Source organism: Equus asinus, chromosome 12 (genome assembly GCF_041296235.1).
Source record: "Equus asinus isolate D_3611 breed Donkey chromosome 12, EquAss-T2T_v2, whole genome shotgun sequence".
Taxonomy (NCBI): Eukaryota; Metazoa; Chordata; class Mammalia; order Perissodactyla; family Equidae; genus Equus; species Equus asinus.
In genome coordinates this window covers 54,904,367-54,931,740 of record NC_091801.1, presented here as the reverse complement: position 1 = coordinate 54,931,740, position 27,374 = coordinate 54,904,367, and the positions used below count along the sequence as shown (strand labels likewise).

General features: G+C 37.5%; 1 protein-coding gene across 2 annotated transcripts in view; it reads left to right on the top strand.

Moving 5' to 3' along the window:
* The window catches only part of RSPO2 (R-spondin 2), a 147,348-nt gene extending 121,161 nt beyond the window's left edge, over positions 1-26,187 (top strand). The window contains exons 5-6 of one of the 2 annotated variants that reach the window (XM_044781135.2): positions 24,283-24,394; positions 24,478-26,187. In XM_044781135.2, coding sequence (XP_044637070.1) covers positions 24,283-24,394; positions 24,478-24,652 — 287 coding nt within the window. In that variant the 3' untranslated portion in view covers positions 24,653-26,187. Of the gene's footprint in view, positions 1-24,282 lie in introns of both variants that reach the window. The other variant, XM_044781136.2, reaches the window with a different exon arrangement.
* Positions 26,188-27,374: the final 1,187 nt, after the last annotated feature.

Sequence of the window (27,374 nt, the reverse complement as noted above, 5' to 3'; positions counted from 1 at the left end):
TAAACTTGTATTTGATAGTTTAGCATATCAGTTAGTTAAATAAGGATTTGAACTGTATCGTACAGTTATGAGATGAAAAATGACACACAATGGTCAAGCCAAGTGTCTGGCAATAGGACCAACCTCAATGTCTGGCTCTGCTATTGATCTAGGGGATGGTATGTGTGCTCTACTGACAGTAATCCAGTTTCTCCAAGCGTGAGATCATAGTTTTGTATTTAATAAGACTTTATTGAGTACCCATCATGAGTTAGATGACTTAGGGATGAAGCAACATACTTTGAAATCGTTACAAAACCAAGACTATATAATTTTAGTGCTGCACTGGTGTTTGTTATTCAACTTTGTGGTTCAGAATGCATCTGAATATCATGAAAAATCCTAGTGCCAAAATGGCGTAATGAAGGACGTTTATTAGGTTAGATGTTTGAGCAGACTTACAATGTTCATCACCAGTTATTTAGCAGTTGAAGGAGCTTTGCTGCTTTAGAATTGGGGGGCCGTGGGAAAGGACTGCAATTAGAGTGACAGAGATCTGGCTAATAGAGCCTGTAGCATTTAAATCCTCATCTTTTATCTTTATTCTTCTTTCAAACCTAATTTCCTATCCTTCACTCCGACTTTATTTCTAACTCTTGGAGCTCTTACATAACCAGGAAATACAACATTGTTTAAGAGTGTAAGCTCTGGAATTCACATCCCGGCTCCTTTACTTAGTAGCTTTGTGACCTTTGTAGTTACTTAACTTTACCAAGCCTTAGTGTCCCCATTTGTAAAGTGATAATACCTACCCAAAAGTTGTAATAAATACTAAATGTGTCAACACATATGAAATGCTTGACATAGTACCTGGGAACATATTAATGTTAACAAATAATGATGTTGAAACATCAGTCCACTTTAAGAATATAGATAAAACAATCGTAATGGTGCTGATCTAGAGAAGTAGATCCCAAACCAAGGAGAGCATCAGAATCGCCCAGAAGGCTTAAAAAGGTAAGAAGACAGTCAGATTCTGTCTATGAATAGTGTAGCTGAATTGGGCTTTGTAATCCCCACAGGCAACATTTTTCCTCTCCAGCAGATATTTTGCCTTATAGTTTCTTTAAAAGTCAGAGTTAATAGTATAGACAGAATTGCTTGGCATTTCTCTTCATAGTGGGAAACCTATTTGGTAGGTAGAAAAATATAAGAAGAAAAGCAGCTATTGAAAAGATGAAATTTGTATCTGTTCTAAGTTTCCTACATCCTATCCTTGATAGTTGTAAAATGAGAGAGGGTGAGAAGGTTGAGGGAGAGAAAGTGTTTTAAAGTGTCTTTCATAGATTTTGAAAACTTAATCGAATATTTTCTGCCTTAGCAAGGCTGAACCCATTTATCTGTATAATCTCTTCAAGCTTGTAGTTATTGAAAAATTTCTCTCTGTCCTCTCTATTCTTAGCCGAGAGCAGTTTGCACATTATTTGCTTACTTGGGTGCTGTCTTGCAAGTTCGTGTATTTAAAGCTTGTGAGGGAGCCAAGCCACAGGACCTGGCTGGCTTTCAGCTGCTGAACAGGGGGCATGTAGCTTGCCATTGGTCCCCAACTGAGAGAACTGTGGATGTAATTTCTTTTTGGTAAACATCCATCCTGAAATGAATTTATCTCCTCTACACATTTGTTTTCCTTTGGGTATTTTCTTTTTGTTGCATGATCCTCACTTTTTTGGACATGAGTACTTCTGTAGCGTTACTTATCCTCTCAAAATAAGAAAAAATTACTTCTGCGAAGCCGTTCAAGTCAGAGGATGTAAAGTAAATCCCATCCAAACCAGCAGTTACCATCCATCAGAGCTGGGAAGAGCAACTTCTAATACAAGTCAGAAAACAGTCTGTGGCGTGACTGAGCTGGGACGGCACAGCCACTACATGGGCTTACAATAGTGTCAGGGCGTGTGGTCAAACCTTCCCTGTGGTTTGGCTCTGAGTGAGATTGTTTCATGTGGTTGGTTTAAGGAAGGCTAAGATCTATTCTTGCTCACAGTCTCATTGACAGTCTTCTTTGTTATCATCATCATCATCCCTGCCACCACCATTTCTACCACCATCACCAAAACAACATGTATTCGGTGCTTACTCTGTGCCGTGAACTGGGCTAAAACTTTACTTCATTTTCTTTAATCATAACACCAACTTTATCTGGTAGGAACCACTGTTTCTCACATTTTACAAATGAGAAACTGAGGCTTAGAGAACATAGCAGCTATGAGGCTTTGGATGAGTTAAAGTGGTGGAGCTAAGCATTATACCAAAGCTCTTCGTCTCCAGAGAGCATGTGCTTAACCTCTATGCTATATTGCTTTCCTGAACTAAGATGGTTGTTGGAAAATACCCACTTTAGGAACTCACCACTTTTAAATGTTCTGTACATAAAAATTTGGAATGGCATTCCTCCCAGTTCTGTTACTTTTATATAATGTAAGTATGTTTAGTAAAGGGGATCAAAAGGTTAGGTTAGAAGCAGTGTTGGAGAAATCTTTACATAATTTGGCAAGACCAAATTTTTAGTTTCTTGTTTAAATATGACATTTCAAAAGAAGAATAGGCAGTATATGTTTATATAGGGCTAATTATTTATGCAAACTTTGTCAGCTAAGCAGTGCATCTGTTAACTATATACTTTAAAAAAGCATAGTGAAGGATGATCTAATAAGGTTTAAAGAACCAAGATTATATGGAACCTGGTGGCCAACTATTTTTCTCTCTGAGAAACTGTACTTAAATAACCACAGAAGAGGATTTGAAGTTCAAATAATCGAGAGCTCCTTGGTACTTAAGATTATTAAGAATACTTAATAGTCTCTTGAGTCTCTGAAATACTTTTTCCAGGATAAGAGGATGTAGACATATTTTAAGGCAGATAGATGGAATAGATGAGCCCTCAAAGCTCTGTCTAGCACTGTGACTTTTTTTTTGTCCACTTTTAAGAATTCTGATTAGGCAGGAGATTTTTAGGATTTGATATTTGCTATTGGTGTAAACAAAACATAATTGAACTTGGGAGCTATTCTCAGTCATGTAAGCTTTAGTTGAACAATTTCTATTTAATACAAAGGATTAATCCTTAAGATTAATGGTCACTGGCCTCTCCTTTAGAATGGTATCTAGATGGATTTTCCCTTGCCACCACCTCTCCTGACTTCTCCCTAAAATGCTCATAAGGACGGAATGAATAAACTGTAAACTAAAACCAACGGGCAACCTGTCATCAGAATCCAGAAGGAAGTTCCAACAGCTAAAAACCAAAAGGACTAAACTGAAAACATAAGTAGAGGGTCATTTACATGACTGTTCACCTGAAAACTAGAAATGGCTTTCTCTACTCCCAACCAATGCACCCTGGGTCAGAAATGAAAGTTCTGTATCAATTAGAAAATTGGACAGATGTCCTTCTGTTGCATGGCCTCTGCTTTATAACAACAGAATGATAATTATAACTAATAGTGAATACTTATAATACTCCAGATATTGTATTAAATATATTAACTCATTTAATTACTGCAATAATTGTGTAGGAGAGGTACTATTATTTCGGATTTCCAGATGAGGAAATAGAGGCATGGAGATGATCAATATCAGCTGTGTGTTTTGAACAAGTTAAGTAATGGAGCCAGGATTTGAATCCAGACTGTTGGGCTTCAGGGCTTCTAGTCCTAAAGACAAGGATAAACTGTTGTTGAAGCAGGATTCCTTTTTCTTATATCTTTCTTTCTAAAGACGATTGGTATTGCTCTTCCTACAAATATTCACCAACTCCCAGAAAACAAATAAGCAATAGGTGGCACATGTGTGGAAAATGTAGTTTTCTTAAGTGCTATAAGTTAGGGGGGATGATGGAAAGAACCCTGGAGGGAGTGACTGTTAAAGATTATAATTTAATGTATTTCCCTTCAGTGTTAGAAATCCAAACAGTAGCTGAGCGAAGGTTCCATTTTTAGTTCAGCATAGTCACAGCAGAGAAAAGTTACCTAAACATTGGATTAGGGTGGGGGATGGGCAAATCAAGTGCTATTCACTTGTTGGAATGAAAATGGAAATGGGCAAAGAGAGGGTCCAAAGGTAGTCCCTGTAATTCATTTCTTAGATCTGAGTAGACTTTCCCTTTTTTGGGGAAAAGAGTGAATTTATGGAATAGTTATTGTAGAATGAGAGGGAAATCATTTTAAAACTTAGCAACATTCAGACTTCTGCTATTGTTGCGTTATAAGAACAGAAGAAAAATTTAGGAAAGAAGTTTGTCCTCAATAGGATGCAGGAAAGACATATTGCTCATAAAGTAGATTAGAAAGCAATGGTGAATAGGCTGAGATAAAGGCACAGGATCAGATTAAAAGAGAGGTCAGGTGAGATAAAGAACTGAAGGCAACCTAAACATAGAGTATAATCAAATTAAAATGTTCATTGGGGAGTGTCAAGTACAGAATTGATCATTTGGCAAAACAATAATGATATGGAGGAAAAACTTGGGAAACCAGTGGAATTTTGGAAGATAAGAACAAACTGATGAAAATGATGTTGGAAAAGATAGATGTCAACAATAAGAAACTCGAGTTGAAAAATGGTGTGGGTTTATAGAGCCAAAGAATTCAATATGTGAAAGAGAAATCTACATATAGACACAGCCTAGCAAAAGCATTTGAGTAAAAAGGATAAAGAAAAAATCTACAAGGGGCTGGCCTGGTGGCATAGCTGTTAAGTTCACGTGCTCCACTTTGGTGGCCCGGGGTTCTCTGGTTCAGATCCCAGGTGTGGACCTATACACTACTTGTCAAGCCATGCTGTGGTGGCATCCTACATATAAAGTACAGGGAGATGGTCATGGATGTTAGCTCAGGGCCAGACTTCCTCAGAAAAAAGAAGAGCATTGGCAGCAGATGTTAGCTCAGGGCTAATCTTCCTAACAACAACAAAAATTCTACAAGCATCCATAGGGAAAGTCCTTTATGTTGAAAGGACAAAAATCAATCAAGCTGTCCTCAGACTTCTAATTTCAGGGTCAAAAAAAAAAGGTAGTGGAATAGTATCTAAGTTTTGGCAGATGAAGAATGTAACTCTGTAATCTTATAATCCAGCCAAACTATCTTTACAGATGTACCATGCTACCTGAATTGTCACTATTGAAATATTTGCTATAACAACTTTCAAAAATTGTACTCCAAATTTATAAATCAAACCCTACCAGAATCAGCTCACATGCATTTGCCAGCAAAACTTTTAAATAGGATGTGAGTCCAAGCAAGAAGGATGTACAGTGCATTTCGATCTCACCTCAGTAGTCCTCTCAATAGGATAGTGTATATTTTGGTTATCTATTGCTGCATGACAAACATTCCAAAACTTAGTGGCTGAAAATCAAGAATTTTATTATCTTTCACATGGATCTGGGAGTTGACAGGTTGCAGCTGGCAGGCTCTCCGCTTGGGAGCACTCATTGTGTTGTCAGTTGACTGCTGAAAATGGGTTCATTTGAAAGCTTCTTAATCCCATGTTTGGCTCCTGGGCTGGCATGGTTGGAATAATTGGTGTTGGTTGAGCATCTTTCTATCCACATAGTCTGTCCACATAGTTAGCTTGGGTTTCTTCACAGTATAGTAGACCCAGATGAAGCTGCAAGAATTCTTATGAAAAAAGTCCCAGAATATCATCTCTGGCATGCAGGTTGCTAAGGCCAGCCCAGATTCAAAGGGAGTGAAGGATAAGACTCCACCTCTGGATGAGAGAAGGGCATATGTGTACAAGGAAGGAAGAAAATTATGGCAAGTGTCCTGGAGTCACCCTTCTACAGTGTTCCTCACCGTGTACTTTGTTTCCAAATGTAGAAGGTTTCCAGTACTATACAGTATCATTGGTTAACACAAACACACCTGTCAAAGAGTGTATTAAGTTTTATTAATAGGTAACTAGGCTATTTAAATGTTTTTTATTTAGAAATTGTGGGTTGAATTGTTACATAGATGTTTCAAGGATTTTAGTGACATTCTGAGAAATTACTTGGGATATTTTCATAAGCTGGAAATAGATTACTTTCTCCATTTAAAAAAACAGAAGACAGGCCTCCTCTAGGCAAAAATTTTCTGTCCAACATGTTTTTAGGAATGGATTCGATTCAGATAATGAGGGTTCCTGTAGTGAAAGGACAGAAAGATACTTAAATATACAACAGTTGCAAAGTGTGCCACCAAAATATTTGTTTCTTGAAAAAAAACTTTGCAAACTATCTTAAAGAAGAGACTAAGCAGTTTTCTAGCATTTATGATATGCTAATATTTTTGTTTAGAAGATATATTTCTTTGGTTAACAATGGTTACTTCTGGGGGGTTTTTCTGGGGAAATATTTTACAGTGATTTTATATTAACTTTTTAAAGAAATATACCTACCAAAAAATACATACAGTTTATACGTTCAGTTTAAAGAACAATGATAAAGAAACCATCTGTTTACCCAGCACTCCATTTATAAAATATATCATTATTAGCGATGTCACCAAGATGACGGGGTAGGAGACCGCAGCCTCCATCCCTCCGTAAAGATCACTGATTAGACAGTTGTCCACAAACAAAAACAGCTCTAGGAGAGCTCTGGAGTCCACTGAAGAAACTTCAGCAATGCAGTGGAACAAAATACTTGAGAATAACCCCACAAAAAAGAGAAGGAAGAGCAGCTTCGTTTTGCCTTGATGACCCCATCCTCCAAGACGCATTCCTTGAAAGAGTTCCCCTTGCAGGGAAAGGAAGAGTGAGGTGAGCCACCAGCTTCAGGCCCCACTTCAGTCACCCTACCCAGAGACCAGCAAAGCTGGGACATATAAAGATGACTAGGAACAAGGAAGAGAAAAGCAAGGGCTACCCATATCCGCCACACAGTGGGAACAACCTCTGTTCCCAGTGACCAGCTCTGTGGATGACATCAGCAGCTTTCGCCACTGAAGAAACCCAACAGCCAGCACAGCCAAGGAGGAGCCCCCTGCATATTTCACCAGTTTTTGCACCAAGTATTCCTGTTTGCTGAGCCAGCCCCCTGAGTCCCTCCCCACTCCCTGCTCCCATCTCCCCTCAGAAGCGTGGGACCCACACCAGCAGCCAGTGCAAGCCTCTGTGGTACAAGACACCAGCCTAGACCCCTAAAGCTGATCCTCACTGTTGTGTGTTCTCTTGGGGCCAGCCCCCACAGCTGTGCACTTGCATGCTGTTGGTCTGGTGCTCATCACTGGCCTCCATTGCTATGTGTGCACTGTGAAAAGATCTTACAGCCATGGAAGTATGTGCCAATACCCAAGGCCCCACAGCTGCTTGTGGTCCTGGATCTGGCCCTATCTCCTGTCACTGGCCTACACCACTCAGCTCATCTGTGGCTAGCCCCTGCAGCTGGACACCTGTATGCCTCAGGCCCAGCCTCTATCACTGGCCTCCCCTGCCATGTGCATGCTAGTGGAAAGAACATATAGCCATAGGAGGACACGCCAACAGCCGGGGCACCTGCAGCTGTGTGTGGACCTTGACCTGGCCCTGTCTCTGGTCACTGGCCTGCACCACTGCACTCACCTGCGGTTAGTCCCTCCAGCTGTGTACTTGCATGCCCCTAGCCTGACTCCTTTCACTGGCTTCCCCTGCTTGGCACCAGTGACCAGAACCAGCAGTGACAGTAGTGCACACTGACAGCCAGGGCCCCCGCAGTTGCCAGTGCACCTGCTGGTGGCCCCAGCCCTTGCTGCTTGCTCTGGCTCCCACCACTATGTGTGTGTTTGCAATTGGCTCCTGCCACTACCCAGACAGCTGGCTCCCTGCAGCCGAGTATGTGCGTACCACTGGCTCCAGCCACTACTCCTGCCACCTTGGTCCCCAGCCTCTGAACCTAGAGTCACCACTGAGGACCTCAACAGCCTTTGCAGCCTCTGCAACACCCCCCCCCCCCCAACAGTACCCACCAAGCATCAATGCATTTCTTGATCTGAAAGGGTGCCCACTCTCATCACTCCTATTAAACATGGTACTGGAATTCCTAGCCAGAGCAATGAGGCAAGAAAAAGAAATAAAAGGCATCCAAATGGGAAAGAGAAGTAAAGTTGTCTTTGTTTGCTGATGACATGGTCTTGTTTATAGAAAATCCTAAAGACTCCACCAGAAAACTATTATACCTAATAAACGAATTCAGTAAAGTTTCAGGATACAAAATTAACATAGAAAAATCAGTTGCATTTCTGCACACTAATAATGACCTATTGGAAAAAGAAAGAAAACAATCCCATATATAATAGAATAAAAACCAATAAAATACTTAAGAATAAATTTAACCAAGGAAGTAAATGATCTATATGCCAAAAACTAGAAGACATGGATGAAAGAAATTGAAGGAGACACAAATAAATGAAAAGATATCTCATGTTCAGGGATCAGAAGAGTTAATATTGTTAAAATGTCCATGCTACCGAAAGCCATCTATAGATTAAATGCAATCCTCTCTATCAAAATACCAATGGCATTTTTCGCAGAAATGGAAAAAGCAAACCTAAAATTTTGTGGAACCATAAAGAACTTCGAATAGCCAAGCAACCTTGAGAAAGGACAGAGCTAGAGACGTCACACTTCCTGCCACATAGACCGATGGAATGGAATTGAGAGCCCAGAGAGAAACCCACACATGTGTGGTCAACTACTATTTAACAAGGGAGCCTAGAATACTCAATGGGGAAATGAAAGTGTCTTCAATAAATGGCGTTAGGACAACGGAATATCCACATACAAAAGAATGAATTTGGGCCCCTACCTTACACCACTAAAAATTAACTCAAAATGGAATAAAGACTGAAACATAAGACCTGAAACCATAAAATTCCCAGAAGAAAAGAGAGAAAAGCTCCTTTCAGAAAAGTTGTACCACTTTACACTTAAACCAGACATGTAAATACTTCAATATTTTTTCATCTACTTCATATTTTAACTTATTGCACTTAATTTTAAATGTGTATATATATTTAGGTATATACTAATTGTAATTGACAGGCTATAAAATTCCCATGGAGTAGTGCTTGGCGAAGGGACTCTTTACCTGCGTGACAGGATGCATTCTTATAACCCTTAATGGGGACTGATCTAACATCTACCTCTAAAATAAAATCTTGGTGGCACTGGGGAACGTTCATTACTCAATGGAAAAGCCACAGTATTTCAATCAATCAGTGCAATCAATGTGTGAAATGTACATTTTGTGGAGTTATATGGAATGAATTTCAAAAAGGATTTATGCTCAAATATTACTTTTATTTTTATTTTATTTTTTATTATCAGATTTGGCACAGAGAATACATTTAATCAATTTTTCCTGATGGAAAGAGCATTAATTTTTTGGCTTTTCCTTGTAAAGAAATCTAGGAAAGACAGTATGAAGAAGGAATTAGAAATCAAGGAAGGTTATTAAACAGGTTTGTGTCTTCTGGATTTCCATGCAGTCTAGATACAGAACGAATTAAACAGGAATTAAATAGTTTCTATGGCTCAAATCTAAAATTACACATAAGTAGCTAATACATTTTTGTGTTAAGAGAATTCCTTCTCTTTGCTTTTTTCTTCATCCTTTTGGTAATGTGAATGTGGCCAGACACATTTTAGCCATAGTAGAAACCATCTCCCACTCTCTGTTTGGTTCTTTTACTCAGTCTTCAATAAGCTCAGATTTTCCCATCCTTAAATAACTCTTGCCTTCCCTTCCATCTTTCTTAGAACTGGAATCTCTAGAAAGCCTCACTCCTTCATCTTTACTTCCTCATGGCCTCTGACTTATTCATGCTGGTCTGGTTTCTGCTCTCTCAGCATTGCTGAACTACTCTTTAAGGTTGTTGATGACATCCTAGTGACCAAATCAAATGGCCATTTTCACTTTTTTATTTTAGTTTTTAAATTGTATGTATTTAAGCTGTACAACATGATTTGATATACATATACTAATGAAATGATTACTATAGTCAAGCTAATGAGCATATCTTCTCACAGTTACATGTGTGTGATGAGAGCACCTCAAATCTAAGCAAATTTCCAGTATTCACCTATAGTCATCTTACTGTCTTTTTTAACCTTAACTTTAATGCTTAGAACAAAATGGCATATGATCCAAATTTTACCATTTTGTTCTTGCAACATCTCCATTGCAGACTTCCCTAGAGAATCCTGTTTTTAGAACCTCCTTATGATTTAGTCTCTTTGGTGTTTCCATAATGGAAACTCTTAGGATAGGATCTATGACAAAGCACTCTTTATACCAGCTTATAAGCTCTAATAAGTAGTGTTACAGTAAGGCTTCAAAAATTATATCCTATCATGAATAAAATGTTTACCTGTCATTGGGTGACCTCAGTGTCTGATTTCTAAATGAGAAGATATTTATAAAATGGTCCCCTAGACCAATTTGTATTTCAGTTGAATAGTAGCCATAATAATTAATGAGCTCTTCCTCCCTCCCTCCCTTCCTCCCCCTCACCATACAACTCCCCTCATCCAGGTTTTTTTATTGTTTCAATATTTTGTTTATAAACACAGGAAGTGGGAGAGAGATCTTAAGTCATGCTCTGCCCTTAGTTAATAGGAATTATTTCCCCTTATTTTACAGTGTAAAAACTGGAGCCCTAAAGAAACTTTGCTGTTTAGTGCAAAATGTTCTTTGTCAGAGCCAGAAAAATAGCATTGATTGGTTATAACTACAAGCGGTAAACTTTTATAGGAATTTTGTAATTCTTGCTGAGTTTACAATTTTAATTCCCCAGAAGTTTTAGTCTTATTTTTAAAGAAACTTGTAATTTGTTGATCATAATCCTAAAAAATGTAATTTTATGCCGTAAGATGAACACATATACATTTACATGAGAGTAAACTATCCTCTAAACCAATATGCCCAGATGTAGTCTATGGAGAGGTATATTTTAGATATACATGCACTTATGAATACACTCACACATATATCTCAGAAGTTGTGCATGGTAATTTTTAGGGTGGCCTACTTCATTGCTACTGAAACTGTCAGTGGTCCAGAATTTAAGATTAAATGAAGGGTCGTTAAAACATAGCTGCAGTTGTCTTTCAAGGAAGACTTGGTTTATGCTAGAATCAATTTAGGTTTTAATAAGACATTTAGAGCATGAGGGTTGGGCATTATTTTGGTGGAATTTTAAATGTTTCTATAGGAAAACTTGCAAACCACATTAAGGCAGTTTAAAAATATATCACTTCATTAAAAAGTATCAAAATATAAGTATTAATCATCTTTAACATTTATCACCCACATATTTTGTCTGTTTTGTATTAGAATCAAACTGATTGGAAACGATTTCCAGAAGTTTCTTAATTCATTCCTTTTCTTCCGACTGAGTTCTATTCAAGCTACTGTCAGAAAAATGGTTACCTAATTTCTGCAAATGGTAAAGCAGAAAAGCTTTTTCACATCTGTTCTCAGTAACTCAGTCTCGAACTTCCCTAATGGATAAAGGAGTTATAGCTGTGTTAGAGCTTTGTAGCTGTAATTTTATCTATTTTTGATTAGCGACACAGTGAAAGGTAGAAAACAGTTCTAATTTTAAAAGAAAATCTTTTACATATCCCGGGACCATTGACATCTTTGTTTCTTGGGAAAGCATTCTCTGTAGCCTTTCCACAAAGTCCTTTTTTTTTTTTTAGCATTTCCATTTTTGGTGCCTCATTTGGATATACCAGCTTAAACTGTTGAAAGCCAAGTGGGGTGCAGTACTCAAGCACAGTGCATGTTGAGAGCTTTGCGCTCCTTCCTTCAGCTTCAGTGTTCCTTCTACTCACTGTTAACAGACATTTTTAACTTTTACTGCAACTGCACTGATCCATTTAGCTCAAGTTTCAGCTCAGATCCTTGAGTCTGCCCTGCTAAGATCCTGAGAAGTTTGTCTTTTGTAACACAGGAACAGCTCACTGATATTCTTTATATAGTTTTTCTTGTCAAACTCCAGGTGATGTCTTTACTGAAATTATACTAGTTTGAATGCAAGTCTCCTCCTAGATAATCTGATTCAGTGATGATTCATTTTAAATCATTTCCATTACATCTTCAACTTTTTCATGTGATTCATAAACTTTTGGGGTCTCATATTTTCCTTTAACACGTAAGTTAAATAAAACTGATTAGAACATAGTAATATAACCATGATAATAAGCAATACTTGGGAAATACTACAGGTATGTATTGTGTGTATGTATGTGTGTGTACACGTGTAATAGCTTCCTTTGATTTTAGTTTATACTATATGAATAAGTCTCTATATTTTTTCCAGATAGTGAAATACCATTGTCAGTTGAAGGGAAACAAACCCATTTTATTAAACATTAGGATATTTGTAGGAAAAAAACCATAATTAACCATGTTCTGATTTATTTAACATCTGATAATGACAGACAAAGATATTAGTATTCAAGAAAACAGAAAGATTGCAGACTTTTTGAAACCTCAGGACTGTAATGTCTGTAGTAATCAGTAGGTGTGTTGAACATGTTATTTAGAGTTCCTTGTCAAATAATTTTCCTCTAATTGAAATCCATTGCTGCTACTCGGGTAGGTGACAAAGATTCTACAGTGACCAAAACACTTATCTGGTCTTTAATTGTAGATAAAGACTATTTATTTTTGGCAAATATATATTTACTTTCCTTGTCCTGCAAGAATAACAAATACAATATGCCCTTGTTCATCCTTGTCTTAAATCAATGATGGTCCCAGCCTCCATTTTATTAATTTAATAGTCTGGTCATTTAAATGAATGGCCTCTTCATAGGGTTTGTGGGAGTCCATGATTAAAGGGAAGAGTGTAACACTCACCTCCTCCTGTCTCTCTCCTGTCTCTCCTCCCTCTCAGGAGATCACATTTATTATGCCACAAAGGTGATAAGAGAAAGTATAGCATAATGGTTAAGAGGGTAAGCCTTGGGACCAGACTGCCTGAGTTCAAATCCCAACTTGACCACTTGCTGGCTGTGTCATTTTAGGTTACCTTATTTCTCTGATCCTCGGGTCCCTCTTTGCAAAGTGGGACTAAAGATAGTATGTATTTCATAGGGATATTTTTAGCATGAAATGCCTTAACGTTTGTAAAACACTTAGTGCTTGCACACAGCTAACACCTGCATGATGATGATGATTTAATAGTTTGGAAGAAACTCCTACATAGCACATTTCTGAAAGAAGAAAAAAGACTTGGAATATTCTTCCTTCTTTCTGTAATACAATTAATAACATTTTATTACCTCTGGTATTTGTGTCAACTGGTCTGAGGGGTACTTTTCTTGTCTTTCCTTTTTTTTTTTAGAAGGAGCTAACATCTGTTGCCAATCTTCCTCTTTTTGCTTGAGGAAGATTGTCCCTGAGCTAACATCTGTGCCAGTCCTCCTCTACTTTATATGTGGGACATTGCCACAGCATGGCTTGGTGAGCAGTATGTAGGTCCTTGCCCGGGATCTGAACCTGCAAATTCCAGGCACCCAAAGTAGAGCGTGTGAACTTGACCACTGTGCCACCAGGCCAGCCCCTCTTTCCAATTTTTGAAGTGCCAACTCTGTATCCTAGTTAGGAAGAAGCTCCAAACTTGACAATAGTTTAAATTTTTTCAACTACAATTTTGTTTTCTTTTTTTGTCCAACTTTTAAGAATTTCTGCAAACTAAGTAGATTGTCTTTCACAACAGAACCTGTTAATTGAATGACTTGAGAGATTCTGTAGATAGAGTGAAGCAAGTTTCTGGAATATAACCACAGGAGAAATGAATCTGCTATAACATGAGTGATCCGCAACAGCTTGGCTTGAGATAAAGATAAGTGGTCCTTTGTCTGGGTGTGCACGTTCCTCTTGACGCAGGGACAGTTTGATCTCTGCTGCTTTCTTCTTGGGGAATCACCACAGACAGAAGCTAGGGGAGAGAGTCCAGGCAGAAAGAGGTTTGCTTCATTTCACAATTTGGAAGCTAGATTCTTAGCTCAATTGGGAAGGCAGTTGACTTTCATTTTGAAGTCCTCTCGCTCAGTGCCTTCTTCTTTATCCTCATCCAAAGTCCTTTCTCTCACCTGCCCACATGCTTTTCAGCAGAGCTTTATGCTCTAGACTTGCATGTAAGTCTTAACTTTGCACTGAATCACCTCTTAAAAAACATTCTAGGTTTTCTCTCCTGAAAGTTTCCTTCAAGAGTCAGCGTATGGCTAGGGAACCTATGTTTAAACAAACAAACAAAAAGCTCCCTGGAGGATTCTGCTATCTGTGGCCTGTGAACTGGCTTTTGGAACCACAGGTCTAAACTTCTTCCAACTCCCACCTGGAAAGGAAATGTTTTCTTCCCTTGGGTTTTGCCATGGGCACATTGTTGATACTGAGTTGGAAATGCTAAATGTGTTGCTTGACCCCAAGAAACTGAGACTTTGAATGCCTTAACCCCAGGGAATAATTAACGTGAAAAATATAGATTGTAGGCCAAGCCCATTGGGGAGCTAATGTGGCCCAAGGGAACCCTAATATTGTGAGGGACTGGGTGAGGAGGTTGATGCCTTTCTTCAGCCTAGCATTTACTTATTAATTTGTTTGTTCAGCCGCCATTTAAATGATTATGAGATCAAAGACATTTTGCTGGGCACAAGGGATCCAAAGAGTATAGTGGAAAGAGTACAGGTTTCAGAATCTGCCAGATGTTGGTTTGAATCACTGCCGAGCTATGTGATTTTGAGCTATTTACTTAACTTCTCTAAACCTATTTCCTCACTGACAAAATGGAAATAATGCTTACCTTGTGGGTTGTTGTAGGGATTAGAAATAACACGTGTGAGGTACCTCATATGGTGCTATAATTTATTTAGCATTTATGTCCCAGGTATAGTATCTGGAACTTTACATACATTTTCTTTACCCTTCACAGCAATGATGAGATGGGTACCATTGATATCAGTTTAGAAATGAGGAAACTAAGCTTTAGAAAAAGAAGGTAACTGGTCCAAGGTCACCAGCTTATAAAAGGAAGAGCTCTGCTTTGAATTTAGGGCTGGCTGACCCCCAAACCCATGCTCTAAACATGTATCCTAGATGCTTGCCCAGTCTAGTGTCACATGACTGCTCCCACCCCTCTAGGCAAGACCTGGGAGTGACCTAGCCATGGGCTGGCCAGGCATCCATGATTCTGTGGTTTAACTCATAGGGGAAGCAATTCATGTTGAATTCTTCTCTTGAAAATATGCAATTAAGGCAAAAGAGACTGAGGCTGTTATAAGGGGAAGGTAAGCTGAAAGATCAGTGGGTTTACTCAGGGCCAGGGTCTCCTTCATAAACCATGCGTAAGCTAAAGTTGAGGGCAGAAGCTATGTGGGAGCCCAGGAAGAGCAAGAGAGTTCGTTCTCTGATGGATGACAAAGACCGTATGGCTTTGGTTCCTGACCACATTGAGTGTTTAAATCTAGTCCATATATCTTTGCTTTAACTCCCCTTGTTCATCAAGTTTGAGTGACTATTGGTAACGTGATTTCTGGAAAGACTTCAACCATGAATCTATGGCACATGTTGGCATTAAATTGTAGCTATTTGTAATTATTCACAAACTAATAGTCATCATGCATAAGCAAACACAAAATTACAACAGAAGAGGGTAAATTTTTTAATGAGAGAGATCCAAAGTGCTACAAGGTTGCGGAGAGGGGAATGCATTTATGGTCCTTCATGGAACATTCATCCCCTCACATCCTGTGTTGACTGTCTACGTCAGGCCTGCCGCTTAGGTGAGCTGCAATGTTGGACTGATAACCCATGCTCTGACATAGCTAACACATTGAAACCATTACTAACTTTCTTTTCACTTGTAGGTGTGTCCTCAAGTTCCATAGAAATTGTGTTGAATCCAAATTAAATAAATGCTTGCCATATGACGATAGTCCTAAATATCATTTCTTGGACTTTTTTTTTCATTTAGTTAATGGTTATTGATTGAAGACCAAGAAGAAGGGATTAAATCCTTTTATTCTAATGGAATTATCTTAAAAGGAACCCTCTGTTATAGTATGAAGTCAGCTATGGAGGAACTTGAAATACTTCTCTGGTTATCCCATTGCTCCTAATCAAATGAAATGAGTTGTATCATTTTCTCTGCAAAACCTGATGTTTTTCTGACTTAATTTAGGAATGCCAAATGAGCCTGATAGTTTACTGCAAATTTTATTTATTCTGAGTCAATTTAGGGTGCGTGACTGCACAACGTTCTGGCAGAACAGTTTGAGTACTTAAATTTTTTCATGATACTCAGATGAGAATGTGTATAAAGTGCTTACAGTGCATGGTACATATTAGGAATGTCCACCGTCGCGTTAACCCTATGTAGAAAACTTTCTAGATTGCATGTTGCTAAAAGGTAAGAAAAAGAATAAGCCGTGAATCGATGAAGTGTCAATTTACAGAAAGTCTAGGTTACAGATAAGTTGTTATTTATGCAGTTCATAAAGGGGTTTCACAGTTATTATGAGGCCAACGACTTTTCCCATAGAACTAGGTTAGAGTAATATTAGTTGTCTTCTAGTGTGTTTGTAACTCTATAACTATGTCCTTATCCAATGACCTTGAAAGCTATAAAAATACATGAGAGAGAGAGAGACATTGAGAACTGGTTCCAAGTCCGGTTCTGCTAATCGGCTGTTGGAACTTGGGTAGGTCGCTCTAGTTCCTCTGTGCCTCGCTTGCTGCTGATCTAAACCATACAGCAGAGCTGGACTAGAGCAGAGACAATGAGTGTCTGGTATACTCGCTGTCTCTCCCCCTCCTCAATATGGCCAACTCGATCAGAACCCTTTGTCAGGAATCACCATCTAACTATCAGCTTTCGTACTTGATATTAAGTCTGTGCACTCCCTGGACCAGAAGATAGTGAAGATCATTTTTAGTTTTACAACTCTATTCTTATAAATGAGACCCCCCCAAAAAGGATCTGTTCTTTGCAGGTAGTTGATGTTAACTTCCCTATAATAAAATGGCAAACCTGGGTTTGTGAATAATGTTTTTTTCCCCTAACTCACTGTTTGAATAGCAAATTTATCTTACTTTGCTTCTCTTTTTGCCCTCCTTTACCCTCAAACATCTTTTTAACAGCAATGTAATTACATTTTTCCCTGTATTGCGCTTGCGCCTTGCTACCTACTGTTTAGTCCACTACAGAACTCACCTTAGCTAGAAAGGAAAAAAAAAAAGGCCTCCAATTGGGATTAAAAGAAAGTATTTAAGAAGTTAGAGCCCCAAAACTCCCTTGTACATTTTTTAAAAAATCAGAGCTATTCTTACAGTAAAAGTGAATTATTGCCCCCTTGTGGTAGAATTGTGTATTTATTTTCTCACACCAGCGAAATTGTGGAAAGTTTTAGTCTCCATGACTCTGAAACTCTTTGTCTTTACAATAAACCTAAAGTATTTCTGAAAATATCTTTAGTTTTGAAAGCATCTCTCCTTGTTTGTTTATTCTCTGACTTAAACTCCATAGAATATTGCCTTTGGACTGATTTTCCTTTTTTTTCTGGTTTGAGGTACCAGGTGTCTAAGAGCTTAAGCTAAACAAATCAACTGGAGAGACCAACGTTACGTGGAACAAACCCAGATCTCGTTTGAATTACTTTTCTGTAATTCTTATCACTTTAAATGAGTTGGCAGGTAGGAGCTTGGGAAATAGCTCATTGCCCTTTTAGAAGTCGCATTATACACCTGAAGAAGAATGATTTTCCTCAGAGATATAAAATGAGGAAATTTTGAAATACCACGTACAGGAACTCTCAGTGATGACATGATTCATAAAGGCTCAGGTGATCTTCAGGACTAGCTTTTCTTCCATTTTCATCATTTTGAACATGAAACAAGATTTTAAAACCAAACGGGACTTCCTTTCAGCAAAATAGGTAACAGACTTCACGCTTAATAAAATGCCTTACATAAGAAGAATTGAGAAGTCTTAAAGGAAGCTGTTTCTTATTCTTTTGACAATTAAAAATATGGCAAACTTTGACAAATAGAACAGTATCCCAAAATCAGAATTTGGCTTGTTGAATTAGTTTTTTACAAATTAGCATAAATATGCTTAGGTAGTAAGTATTCTGAATTCTGAATGATTTTCATGTTTGTATGTTTAACGGAGTACATTTGTCAGTTATTTTTGATTTTGAATGCTTGTCACTCTCCACCAATAGGCTTGTAAGACGAACAACTATTTGTAACTTATCTTCAGATTGTATATAGATTTTTGAAGCACACACCCTCTTTTTTTTTGTTGAGGTCACATTGGTTCATAATATTATATAAATTTCAGGTGTACATCATTATACTTCAACTTCTGTATAGACTGCATCATGTTCACCACCAAAAGTCTAGTTTCCATCCATCACCATAAGCTTGTGCCCCTTTACCCCTTTGGCTCCGCCTCCACCTCCTTCCCCTCTGGTAACCACCAGTCTGTTCTCCATACCCAGCATGTGCTCTTTTATAAAGATGAAATGACTAAGTAACCACTTGGAAGTTTTTCAAGTTATAACTTGAAATTCAAGATGCCCAGTAAGGTCCCCTTAGTAGGTGGTTTATTATTTTTCAACACTTTAAAAGTTATTGGTTTGTCTCAAGATTAATTTTTTCTCAAAGAAAATTTGATCACAGTCAGGAAACAACCATTGAAGGATTTCCCAGTCCTTTCCAAAGACATCTATCTATTGGTGAAATGTTTTTAGTGGAAAGAGTATTATATCTAAAAAAATAATTTGAACTTTGCACTATAAATAAGGAGCCAAAATTGATCCATTTGCTTTACTCATTCTAACTAACTCTGTACTCTGACTCTCAGCTTATGTAAATAAATAACCATCAATATGTTATTCTGAACTATTATGTACAATGGGGAGATTTTTATCTTAGACTATGTAGGATATGCTATGGTGGATCCCTTAGCGCTCATCATATTTGTCCACTGGGACTCCTTTCTAGATTAAAGAAGCTTCATGAGCTAATCCATTCTTAACGTCTGAAGTGTTTAGGTAGTTTAGCAGTTCTTAAGCTTTTATATCTTAGATCCAATTATGATTGACTGTGCCACTAAAGGATCTGCTTACCACCACACTGGGAATGCTTTTGTATTACAGGTGTTTTCTTATACCTATTTATGATAAGTTTTAGGGACATGCAATTATTATTGGGAATAAATTTAATTGCTGTGGCCTTAACATACAAAATACTTTATTGCTTCAGTAATCATAAAAAGAAGAAGTCATGAAAAATTGTAGTAGGGCATTTAGGTAATTTACAGATTTTTTCAGAATTATAGTAAACATCTCTATGCATAAATCTCTGTCCAAGTTTAGATTATTTTCCTAGGATAGATTCCTAGATCTGAGTCAAAAGTTAGGAATATTTTTAATGCTTTTGTACACATTGCCAGATGGCTTTTCAGAAAGGCTGTATCAATGTTATGCTCTCATAATGCATCCTGATGTCTGTCTTACCACGTTCTCACTAGCTTTAGATATTTTCTCTTTTAAGAATCTTTGTAACAGCAACTCATTTTATTTGGCAGTTTTAATTGTAAGTGAGATTTGATTGTTTAATATATTTATTAACTGTTTTTATTTCCATTATGAATTGTATTTAGGTCTTTTGTCTATATGAGCTTTTAAAATGTTTTAGGAACCAGCTGGCATTTTTTCAGAGAATCATCCATCACTCTTAAATAAATCAATCTCTGTTGCTACTCATTCTTGGGCAAACTCAAGTTGCCCATATGAAAAAAAGAAATAGTCCCGTTGCTATTCATTGTCTACAAGTGAATCTTTGTGACTTTAGATGTGGAAGCGATCTTTTTGTGTTCTGCCTCCAGCATGTCCTCTGAAGTATGGCAAGATTCATTGGGTTGGTGATTACATGGGCTTCTTGTCCCTCAGATTTAGCTGTTTTAAGGATGACTGAGTCTCTCTGAGGTGATCCCCAAGTCTCCGTGGTGAATTTCATAAATACAGTGAAGCCCAGGTTTCAAGTTAGCATCACAAACTTACCATTAAAATTTAATAGAAATTGGTCTTGGTTTCAGGTGATTCCCTTTGTCATCATAATTGTGGTTATAATAATGGTAATTACAGTTAATTACATCTGTCATAATTGTGGCTTGTTTTCCCCAGTGTGTGTGGAGGGAGAGGAGGACAGAGAGAGAGAAGCTTTTATCTTTTGTGATAGTCACAGCTACTGCATTTTTTTCTTCAATTTCCTTTCATTGTATTTGTCATTAGAAAGTCTTCCTCAAAACTCTTAGTAATCATTATGAAAACCCTAGACAACCTTTGTAACTTAATGATGGATGTACAAGAACCATTGTTCCAATGATGAAAAGACTCTTACCTAAACCTAGTAACGGTAGAAACCATTTGAAGACCTTCCTTGAATTTGGGAACTTATGAAAGAATGAAATTCACGTCTGACTGGCCATGGAGTCAGTATTTTCACAGCTTCATGTAATTTGTGAGTCTGCCTGATATCTTAGTTCAAAATAATCTCTCCTATTTCTAAGTCTAATAGCAGTAATCTACAGCTGCATGTTAGGAGTATTTCCGTAAGGGACTGTTCACCTTTCTCTGTAGAAGAGTTGATAGGTTATCCTGTTGGACCATTTCCACATGTGTGCAAGTCAATGTAATTATGTTGGTCAGAGTGTGGCTTTGATAGTATCTTTCTGACTTTGTTCATTTCGATGATAATCTTGTCTTGCTAGTGATATTTTACACGGCTTTCACCCTAGGAACACAACGTTTTCATACAGTGTTTCATAACTTTCTAGTGAAAGTTGATTGTAGCATCTTCAGTCTATAAATGTAAAAACAGAGTCATGAGTATAATGTCTTACTAGACATCTGAGTTATAAGATTGTGCCTACCTACCAGCTTTCCTTCCTCCCTGAGGAGGCCTTTCTCTATTAAACTGCATTGCTTTCCTTAACAACAGTAGTATCTGGGCCAGTTGTCATCTTGCATCTGTAGAACAATGCTGAAAAGATTTGCTCTGTAGATCAGATTCACTCAATAGTGATTTGTCATAGCTGCTGCATTCTTAAAGCATGCAGGACAAAGATATGCAGAATTTGTCATTAAACTCAAATCTTTTCTGCTGATCTTGGGCACTATATTTTCCAAGTCTTGTGAACTAAAAAGTAAGAAAGTTAAATCGATGAGTTGAATTACTCTTTGGGTGGCTGGCATCATACTTGCGTTTAAATGCTTCCTGTACAGGGTGAAAGTTTGGAAGTCATTCTCCAAGTCTAATCTCATATCCACAGATGTAAAGAGGTTAAGTGGAAATGTAAATTAGCATGCTTGTATGTCCAATATAACTTCTTTTCAAATACATAGACAAAAACAGATTTTTTTGTTAGCTTTAATCCTTATGATTAATTTCCTATGTTTGAAAAATCTTAGAGTTGAGAAGAAAGTATGTACAAGATCCTTTTTATACCTTCTCTTAGGTTATGTTTTAATATTCTTTTATTACTTTGAGTTGGGCTTAAAGTCAAAAAAACCTACTGTGGACCACAAAATATTTTCAGTTAATTTAGGCCTATCCGTGGTCAAATCTTGGCTAACCATCTTAATTCTTTGGTATTTGCAATATATCCTACATGAGAAATGGGGCTGACCAAAACCAAAACCAAGCAATGAACCAATAGCATAGAGATGTCATTCAAAAGAGACTTCTGAGGAAAATTTTTAGGGTTGTAATTAGGTCTCCCAAAACATCTTTAGTTGGAACCAGTACCATGTAACTTATTGCCGATGGGATAATCATACAATTTGAAAACTTATTTCATATAAAATAAGTTTGCAGAAGCATTACTGAATTTTTGGCCACAATATGAACTACTTTATGTAAATATTTAATAACTTCCCTATCACACAATATTATCAGCCAGCAAACCCAAAGACTCTTTGATACTGACAATTATATCAGAATAATAGGTAAATGACATAAAATTGACCCTTTTAAAATGAGTTTCCATTCATTTAGCGTGGATTTGCTGTTAGAGTAACGTACATTTAACTTTCAACTACATAATTTGTATGAAGAATTGAGGCTGTGAATGTGAAAAGCTTTCTTTAAGTAACATATATCCAGTATATGTTTTATCTTAACATATTTTAAAATTTATTAATATTAGCATTATTTTTCCATTCACTTAAGTTCCATTTGCTCTTAAACTTCAGGCTTTAAATAAATTAAACATAAACTAAATTAATTTTTACAATGTGGTCAGTAATGAATTTTTTTAACTAAGGAACTTTTGTTTGTTTAAAGAAAATATAGAACTAAGAACTTTCTTCATAAAACTTTATAATTGAAGCTTCTTTTTAAACATGCTATTTTATGTTAAGTATTTCATTCCTCTTCCCTCATTATGTGTGTCTCATCATTAGATATAATGTTGCTGAATAGCTGTAACTTTACAGCTTCTTTGATTAATGATGGCTTGGACTAACGTTTCACTGAGTAAGATTATACCTATGTTTAAAGATGGCAAAATGCCATTATAACATTAATGCCAGAATTTAACAAGAACCAGAAGTTAACTTAAAGGGCCTTCATAATTTAATATGAGGGCATGATCACATTGTGATTATTTTACTGTAGTGTCCTATTAAAAATGTTATTTTTTATATTTTTTCTTGTGATAGTTTTACCCCTCAAACATTTCTTGGACATCAGCTGTGTGCCAACCATGTGCTACAGTCTTGAGTGAGACTGTTTTCCACCTCAAACAAAATGGATACTTCCTGATGAGAAAGAGTGGAAACGGGGAACACCTCCCTTATTTAGAAATCTCATAGTCTCTCTTAATCTAGTATACCCTGGTTTCCAAAGCCATTTATCTGTTTCTTTTTCATTTCTTATATCAGCCACTTTCTCCATCGTCTGGATTGAAAAGCTGGCCATCTATGTCTCTGTAATGAAAGGGTCTTGGATGTTGAGTTTCTTAGGTATGGGGGAGGCTGGAAAGCATGGATTAGCACTGAATGTTCTATTTGTCGTATTGATTACTACAGTGTCTAATAGCTATACCTCACAGGAAGAGAAAACTGAAGTTTTGTAGAACTACATGATAAATTCGGAAGAAGGGCAGGTAGGAGAGGAAGAATAGGATTTGAAATTTCTAGTCTGGGGGAGAACCTTCCCATACTGAAGGTGTATGGTGATGACTGACTTTCTGTAAAATGTAGGTGACCTTTAAAGCTCTTTTCAATTCTAAAAATCCCATGATTCCTATGTGTTTAGAACTCAGAGAGAGCAATGGACCTAAAGCAAATGCCTATGTTCCTTATTCTCATTTTCTCACAATCTTATATATACATGCTTGCAAAGAAACATTGAGACCTTATAAAAACTATAAATCATAACCACAAGATGGAAGAAGTAAAGTATAGCAGAGGCAAAGGGAAAACTATCTAAAATCTGATAGAGGAAAACCTCACCCGTTTAGCTCGTGGTCTGGGCTTCCTAGTGGGTAAGGCAAAGAGGAGAAATAACGTGGTTTGATTTCCTGGCAGTAAGACACATACCACCAGTTCTTCAGAAACAAGCATTTTTCTCACTCTCAATTAATAATAAGAACAACTTGTCTGGGGGATTTGTATAAGAAGCCATAAGCCACATAATGAATGAAGTCCTCGTGAATTTTTGTAGAAAGTAAAGAAGTATTCCACATATGTCATTTCGTATATTGGTCTTTGGAGAACATGGGAATAATGTTAAAAGCAAGACATTTTTTTCTCCCATGGGGCAGGGAGAGGGGAGTTTGAAACTTCTGGTATATTTACTGTAGATAAATGCTTATTTTCTTTCGACCCACTGACATGTGGAGCAGTAGAAAGATGTAAAGATGTCTAGTAAAGGGTAGCATTGTTAAAAGTCGGAGGGGATAAATGGAATTTTTGTGGCAGGATGATATTTGCAAGACTGATCAGGCCGCTGGGAGGTTTTTAAATATGCCAGTTCCCTATAACAGGAAGATCAGTCTCTGCTTTAGACAGCATATCCAATTTAGTAAATTATTATTATTCCGTCAAAATTAATGTGAACAATTTTCTCTTTGAGGCTGCTTTTTCCATAGGTGATGTTTTCCAGATGGGCTTTGTGTAAAACTCTTAATGTTTTGTGTTTTCTTTGCTAGAGAAAGAGCCTTTTCTGACATGTCTTCATTTCTTTCTCTTTCCCTGTTGTAGGGAAGAGGGCACCCAAGGCAAAGGAGAAGAAGAACAAGAAAAAGAAGAGGAAGCTGATAGAAAGAGCCCAGGAGCAACACAGCGTCTTCCTAGCTACAGACAGGGCTAATCAGTAAGATAAAAGACACAGAGGGTGGATTTGGGTGTGGGGGGGGTGTTTTTGCAAAAGTGCACAAAGCTGCTCTCCACTTCCAGACACTGGTGTGTGGCATTTGTGCTGCTCGGACCAGTCACTGTTCCCAGTAACATTGTGAAAGGAGGAGCCACAAGCGTGGTCTCTGTTATTTATGCTTTGATTTGCATCTGGAGACTGGTGGCAGGAGTTCCTGACCTGAATCAGTGGAAGCAGGAGGAAGCGTACAGCATGTGACTTGGCTCGATGTGCACCGAGAGGTCCCGGCACCACAGAGAGGCAAGAGGTGCGAGGCTGCAGAGCACCACTGGAGAACAGACTCATGCATCTTTATGGGAAAGAAGAAGCTCAGCAGGCAAAGCGCTCTTCACTTGTGCCCTTTATTTCTCACATTGTGCATTTTCCAGGATAAATCTATGTGGATATCTACTTAGTGTTACCACCTGTCATTCTCAGCATCTGTCACCTTCACACTGTTGTGTGATGAAACTGCTTTTAGCTGGGGATATGCTACAGGAATTCCTGCTCAGTTTCACAGCAGCTCTAACGTGTACATATTCTGCTGGGGCTATATATAAACCTCTTATTTACTGTATATTTATGCTTTCTTATGTGTAACGTCATACCTGATTAATATTATGTCACTTTGTTTCTAGTGGTTCCTAACCATTGTCCAGTAAATGACTGTTCTAGTTTTGCAAGTTGACAAATATTTTCTTGCCCCCTGAAACTTAACTTTTCTTTTCTTTGTGGGCTTATTTCTCATTGTAAGGATAGGATAAGCTAGTTTGTACATAGGGTCAGATGACTGGTGTCAAAGAATCTGAATATCAGCAGACCTCCCCCACTCCATGTCAGCTCGCACAGATAAAGCAACATGTGGCATCTGGCAGTCAGAAGCCAAAACTCCCTTAGAATCGAGGATGTGATGACTTTGTGACGCCTAAAAACATGAGGAATTATGTGCGGCCACTTGTAGTACTCATCATGCAATTTCAGAGGCCAGCTAGAGGGTTTTTCAAATTCTTATTTCAAACTTCAATTTATATATATATTTTTTGTCTTTAAAGCTGTCTCTGACTTACAATGACAGGGAGTACTTACCTATATCCTTAGGTCACTGTAGCAGTTACCATCGTCAGACCATGCATAGAATTCGAGGAGAAAACAGGATGAATTCCTCCAACTGCTGGTCAGATCTTAACAGATCTCCTTTGAGTCAGAATCTATTTCATATCCAAGACTGAGAGAGGAAACTACGGAGCCTTTTAAGGACACTCGTAGAGTAGTTTCAACACCATCCTTGTCCACTTGGGGGAATCAGTTCTTAGAGGGTTTTGAATTGGCTTCTTCTGAAAGCATCATTATCTTCCTGGCTGATCCAGAAGAGAATCAGAACAAAAAGAAATGGTTACAGATTTTTGAGGAAAAAAAACAAAGCAAGGTAAAGCCTTTTTCTCACCTTGCATTGGCAAAACTACCTCTTTAGCACTTTTGTTTAACTTTTGAGTCAGAAGCATCTTACCAATAAGTATAAATGTCATATACATCATTATGAAAATATTGCTATAAGATAATAAGCCATATATGAATGTTGTATACAACTTTGGGGTTTGCGTTTAATCCTAAAGTGATCATCTTCTTTCATGTCTATTTACATTATATTCCTCTTTACTAAGTGGGGAGGGGGCTCCTTTATATAGTGCTTCATCATTAATAAGTCAATACCTGTTCTGTTTCTGGGATGTGCTTTTCATGCATTAAAAAACTTCAAAATTATTTTTTGTGGAAATTCTTTTCTTTGGATATACATTTAGGAAAAAATACTATAACAACTCTACCCTCAAATAATGGTCCTTAAAAAAAAAAAGCAGAAAAATACCCTTAAAACCTATGTTGGTAAGTACATCTGGGACACTAACTAGTTTAGCTGTAAATTACACTCTATAGCGTGGTGGGTATGAATGGGGATTTCAGAGCCAGACTGCTGGAGTCACAGTCTAGACTATCTTTCTAGGTCTATTTCCTCATCTGTGAAATGGAGATAACAATATTTTCTACCTAAAGGGCTGTTTTAAGGACCAAATTAAGTAAAATATATATAGGGTTGTGTTTTAAGGATTAAATTAGGTAAATATGTGAAATATGGTCAACACAGCATGGTATATACTAAGCATTACACAAGTTGTTACCTCTGTCCTTGGTTATCCAAACTATTTCAACACTATTCATTTCTCCGTATCAACAAAATAGAATATATTTATGAAGGCATCAATTTTCTTCAACCCATTGCTTGATGCCTGGATATTATATTATCCTTATGGGAACTGATTTACACTACTTGATTTCTGAGCCTCCTAGTTATGAGCAAATACACAACAAAGACGCGTACTACTGTGTAGTTTACAGCCTCAGGGTAATTATATGAAGAACTGACAGTTTTCCACAAATAGTTATACCATTCCAATACTTCATACAATGTGTATAAATAGAATATATGGAACTGGTTTTCTTAATATTTTCTTAATATTTTCAGGTAGCATCTGGAAAAGTAAACAATGGGACAACTTTGTCAATTAAGAAGTTTGAGTGGGGGGGGGGGTGAGTGAAATGAGTGAAGAGGGCCAAAAGGTACAAACTTCCCAGTTAATAAATGTCTTGGGGATGAGATGTACAGCATAGTGACTGCACTTAATATTGTATTCGACATCTGAAAGTTTCTAAGAGAATAAAGCTTAAGTGTCCTCATCACGAGAAAAAAAATTCGACAGATCAGCACTCAGGAAAAGCCAATTTTATGAATATGTCTGTTCTTTTTCAAAATGCTAGTATCAGTCATTACAAACATGGAATTTTCATGCTTTGCTAGAGACATTTGGAGAAAAGTTAACACAGCCTCAAGCGTGTGATTCATATAAAGGTGATGGGTGACTCCAACTTTTTTTTCTTTTTTGCTTTA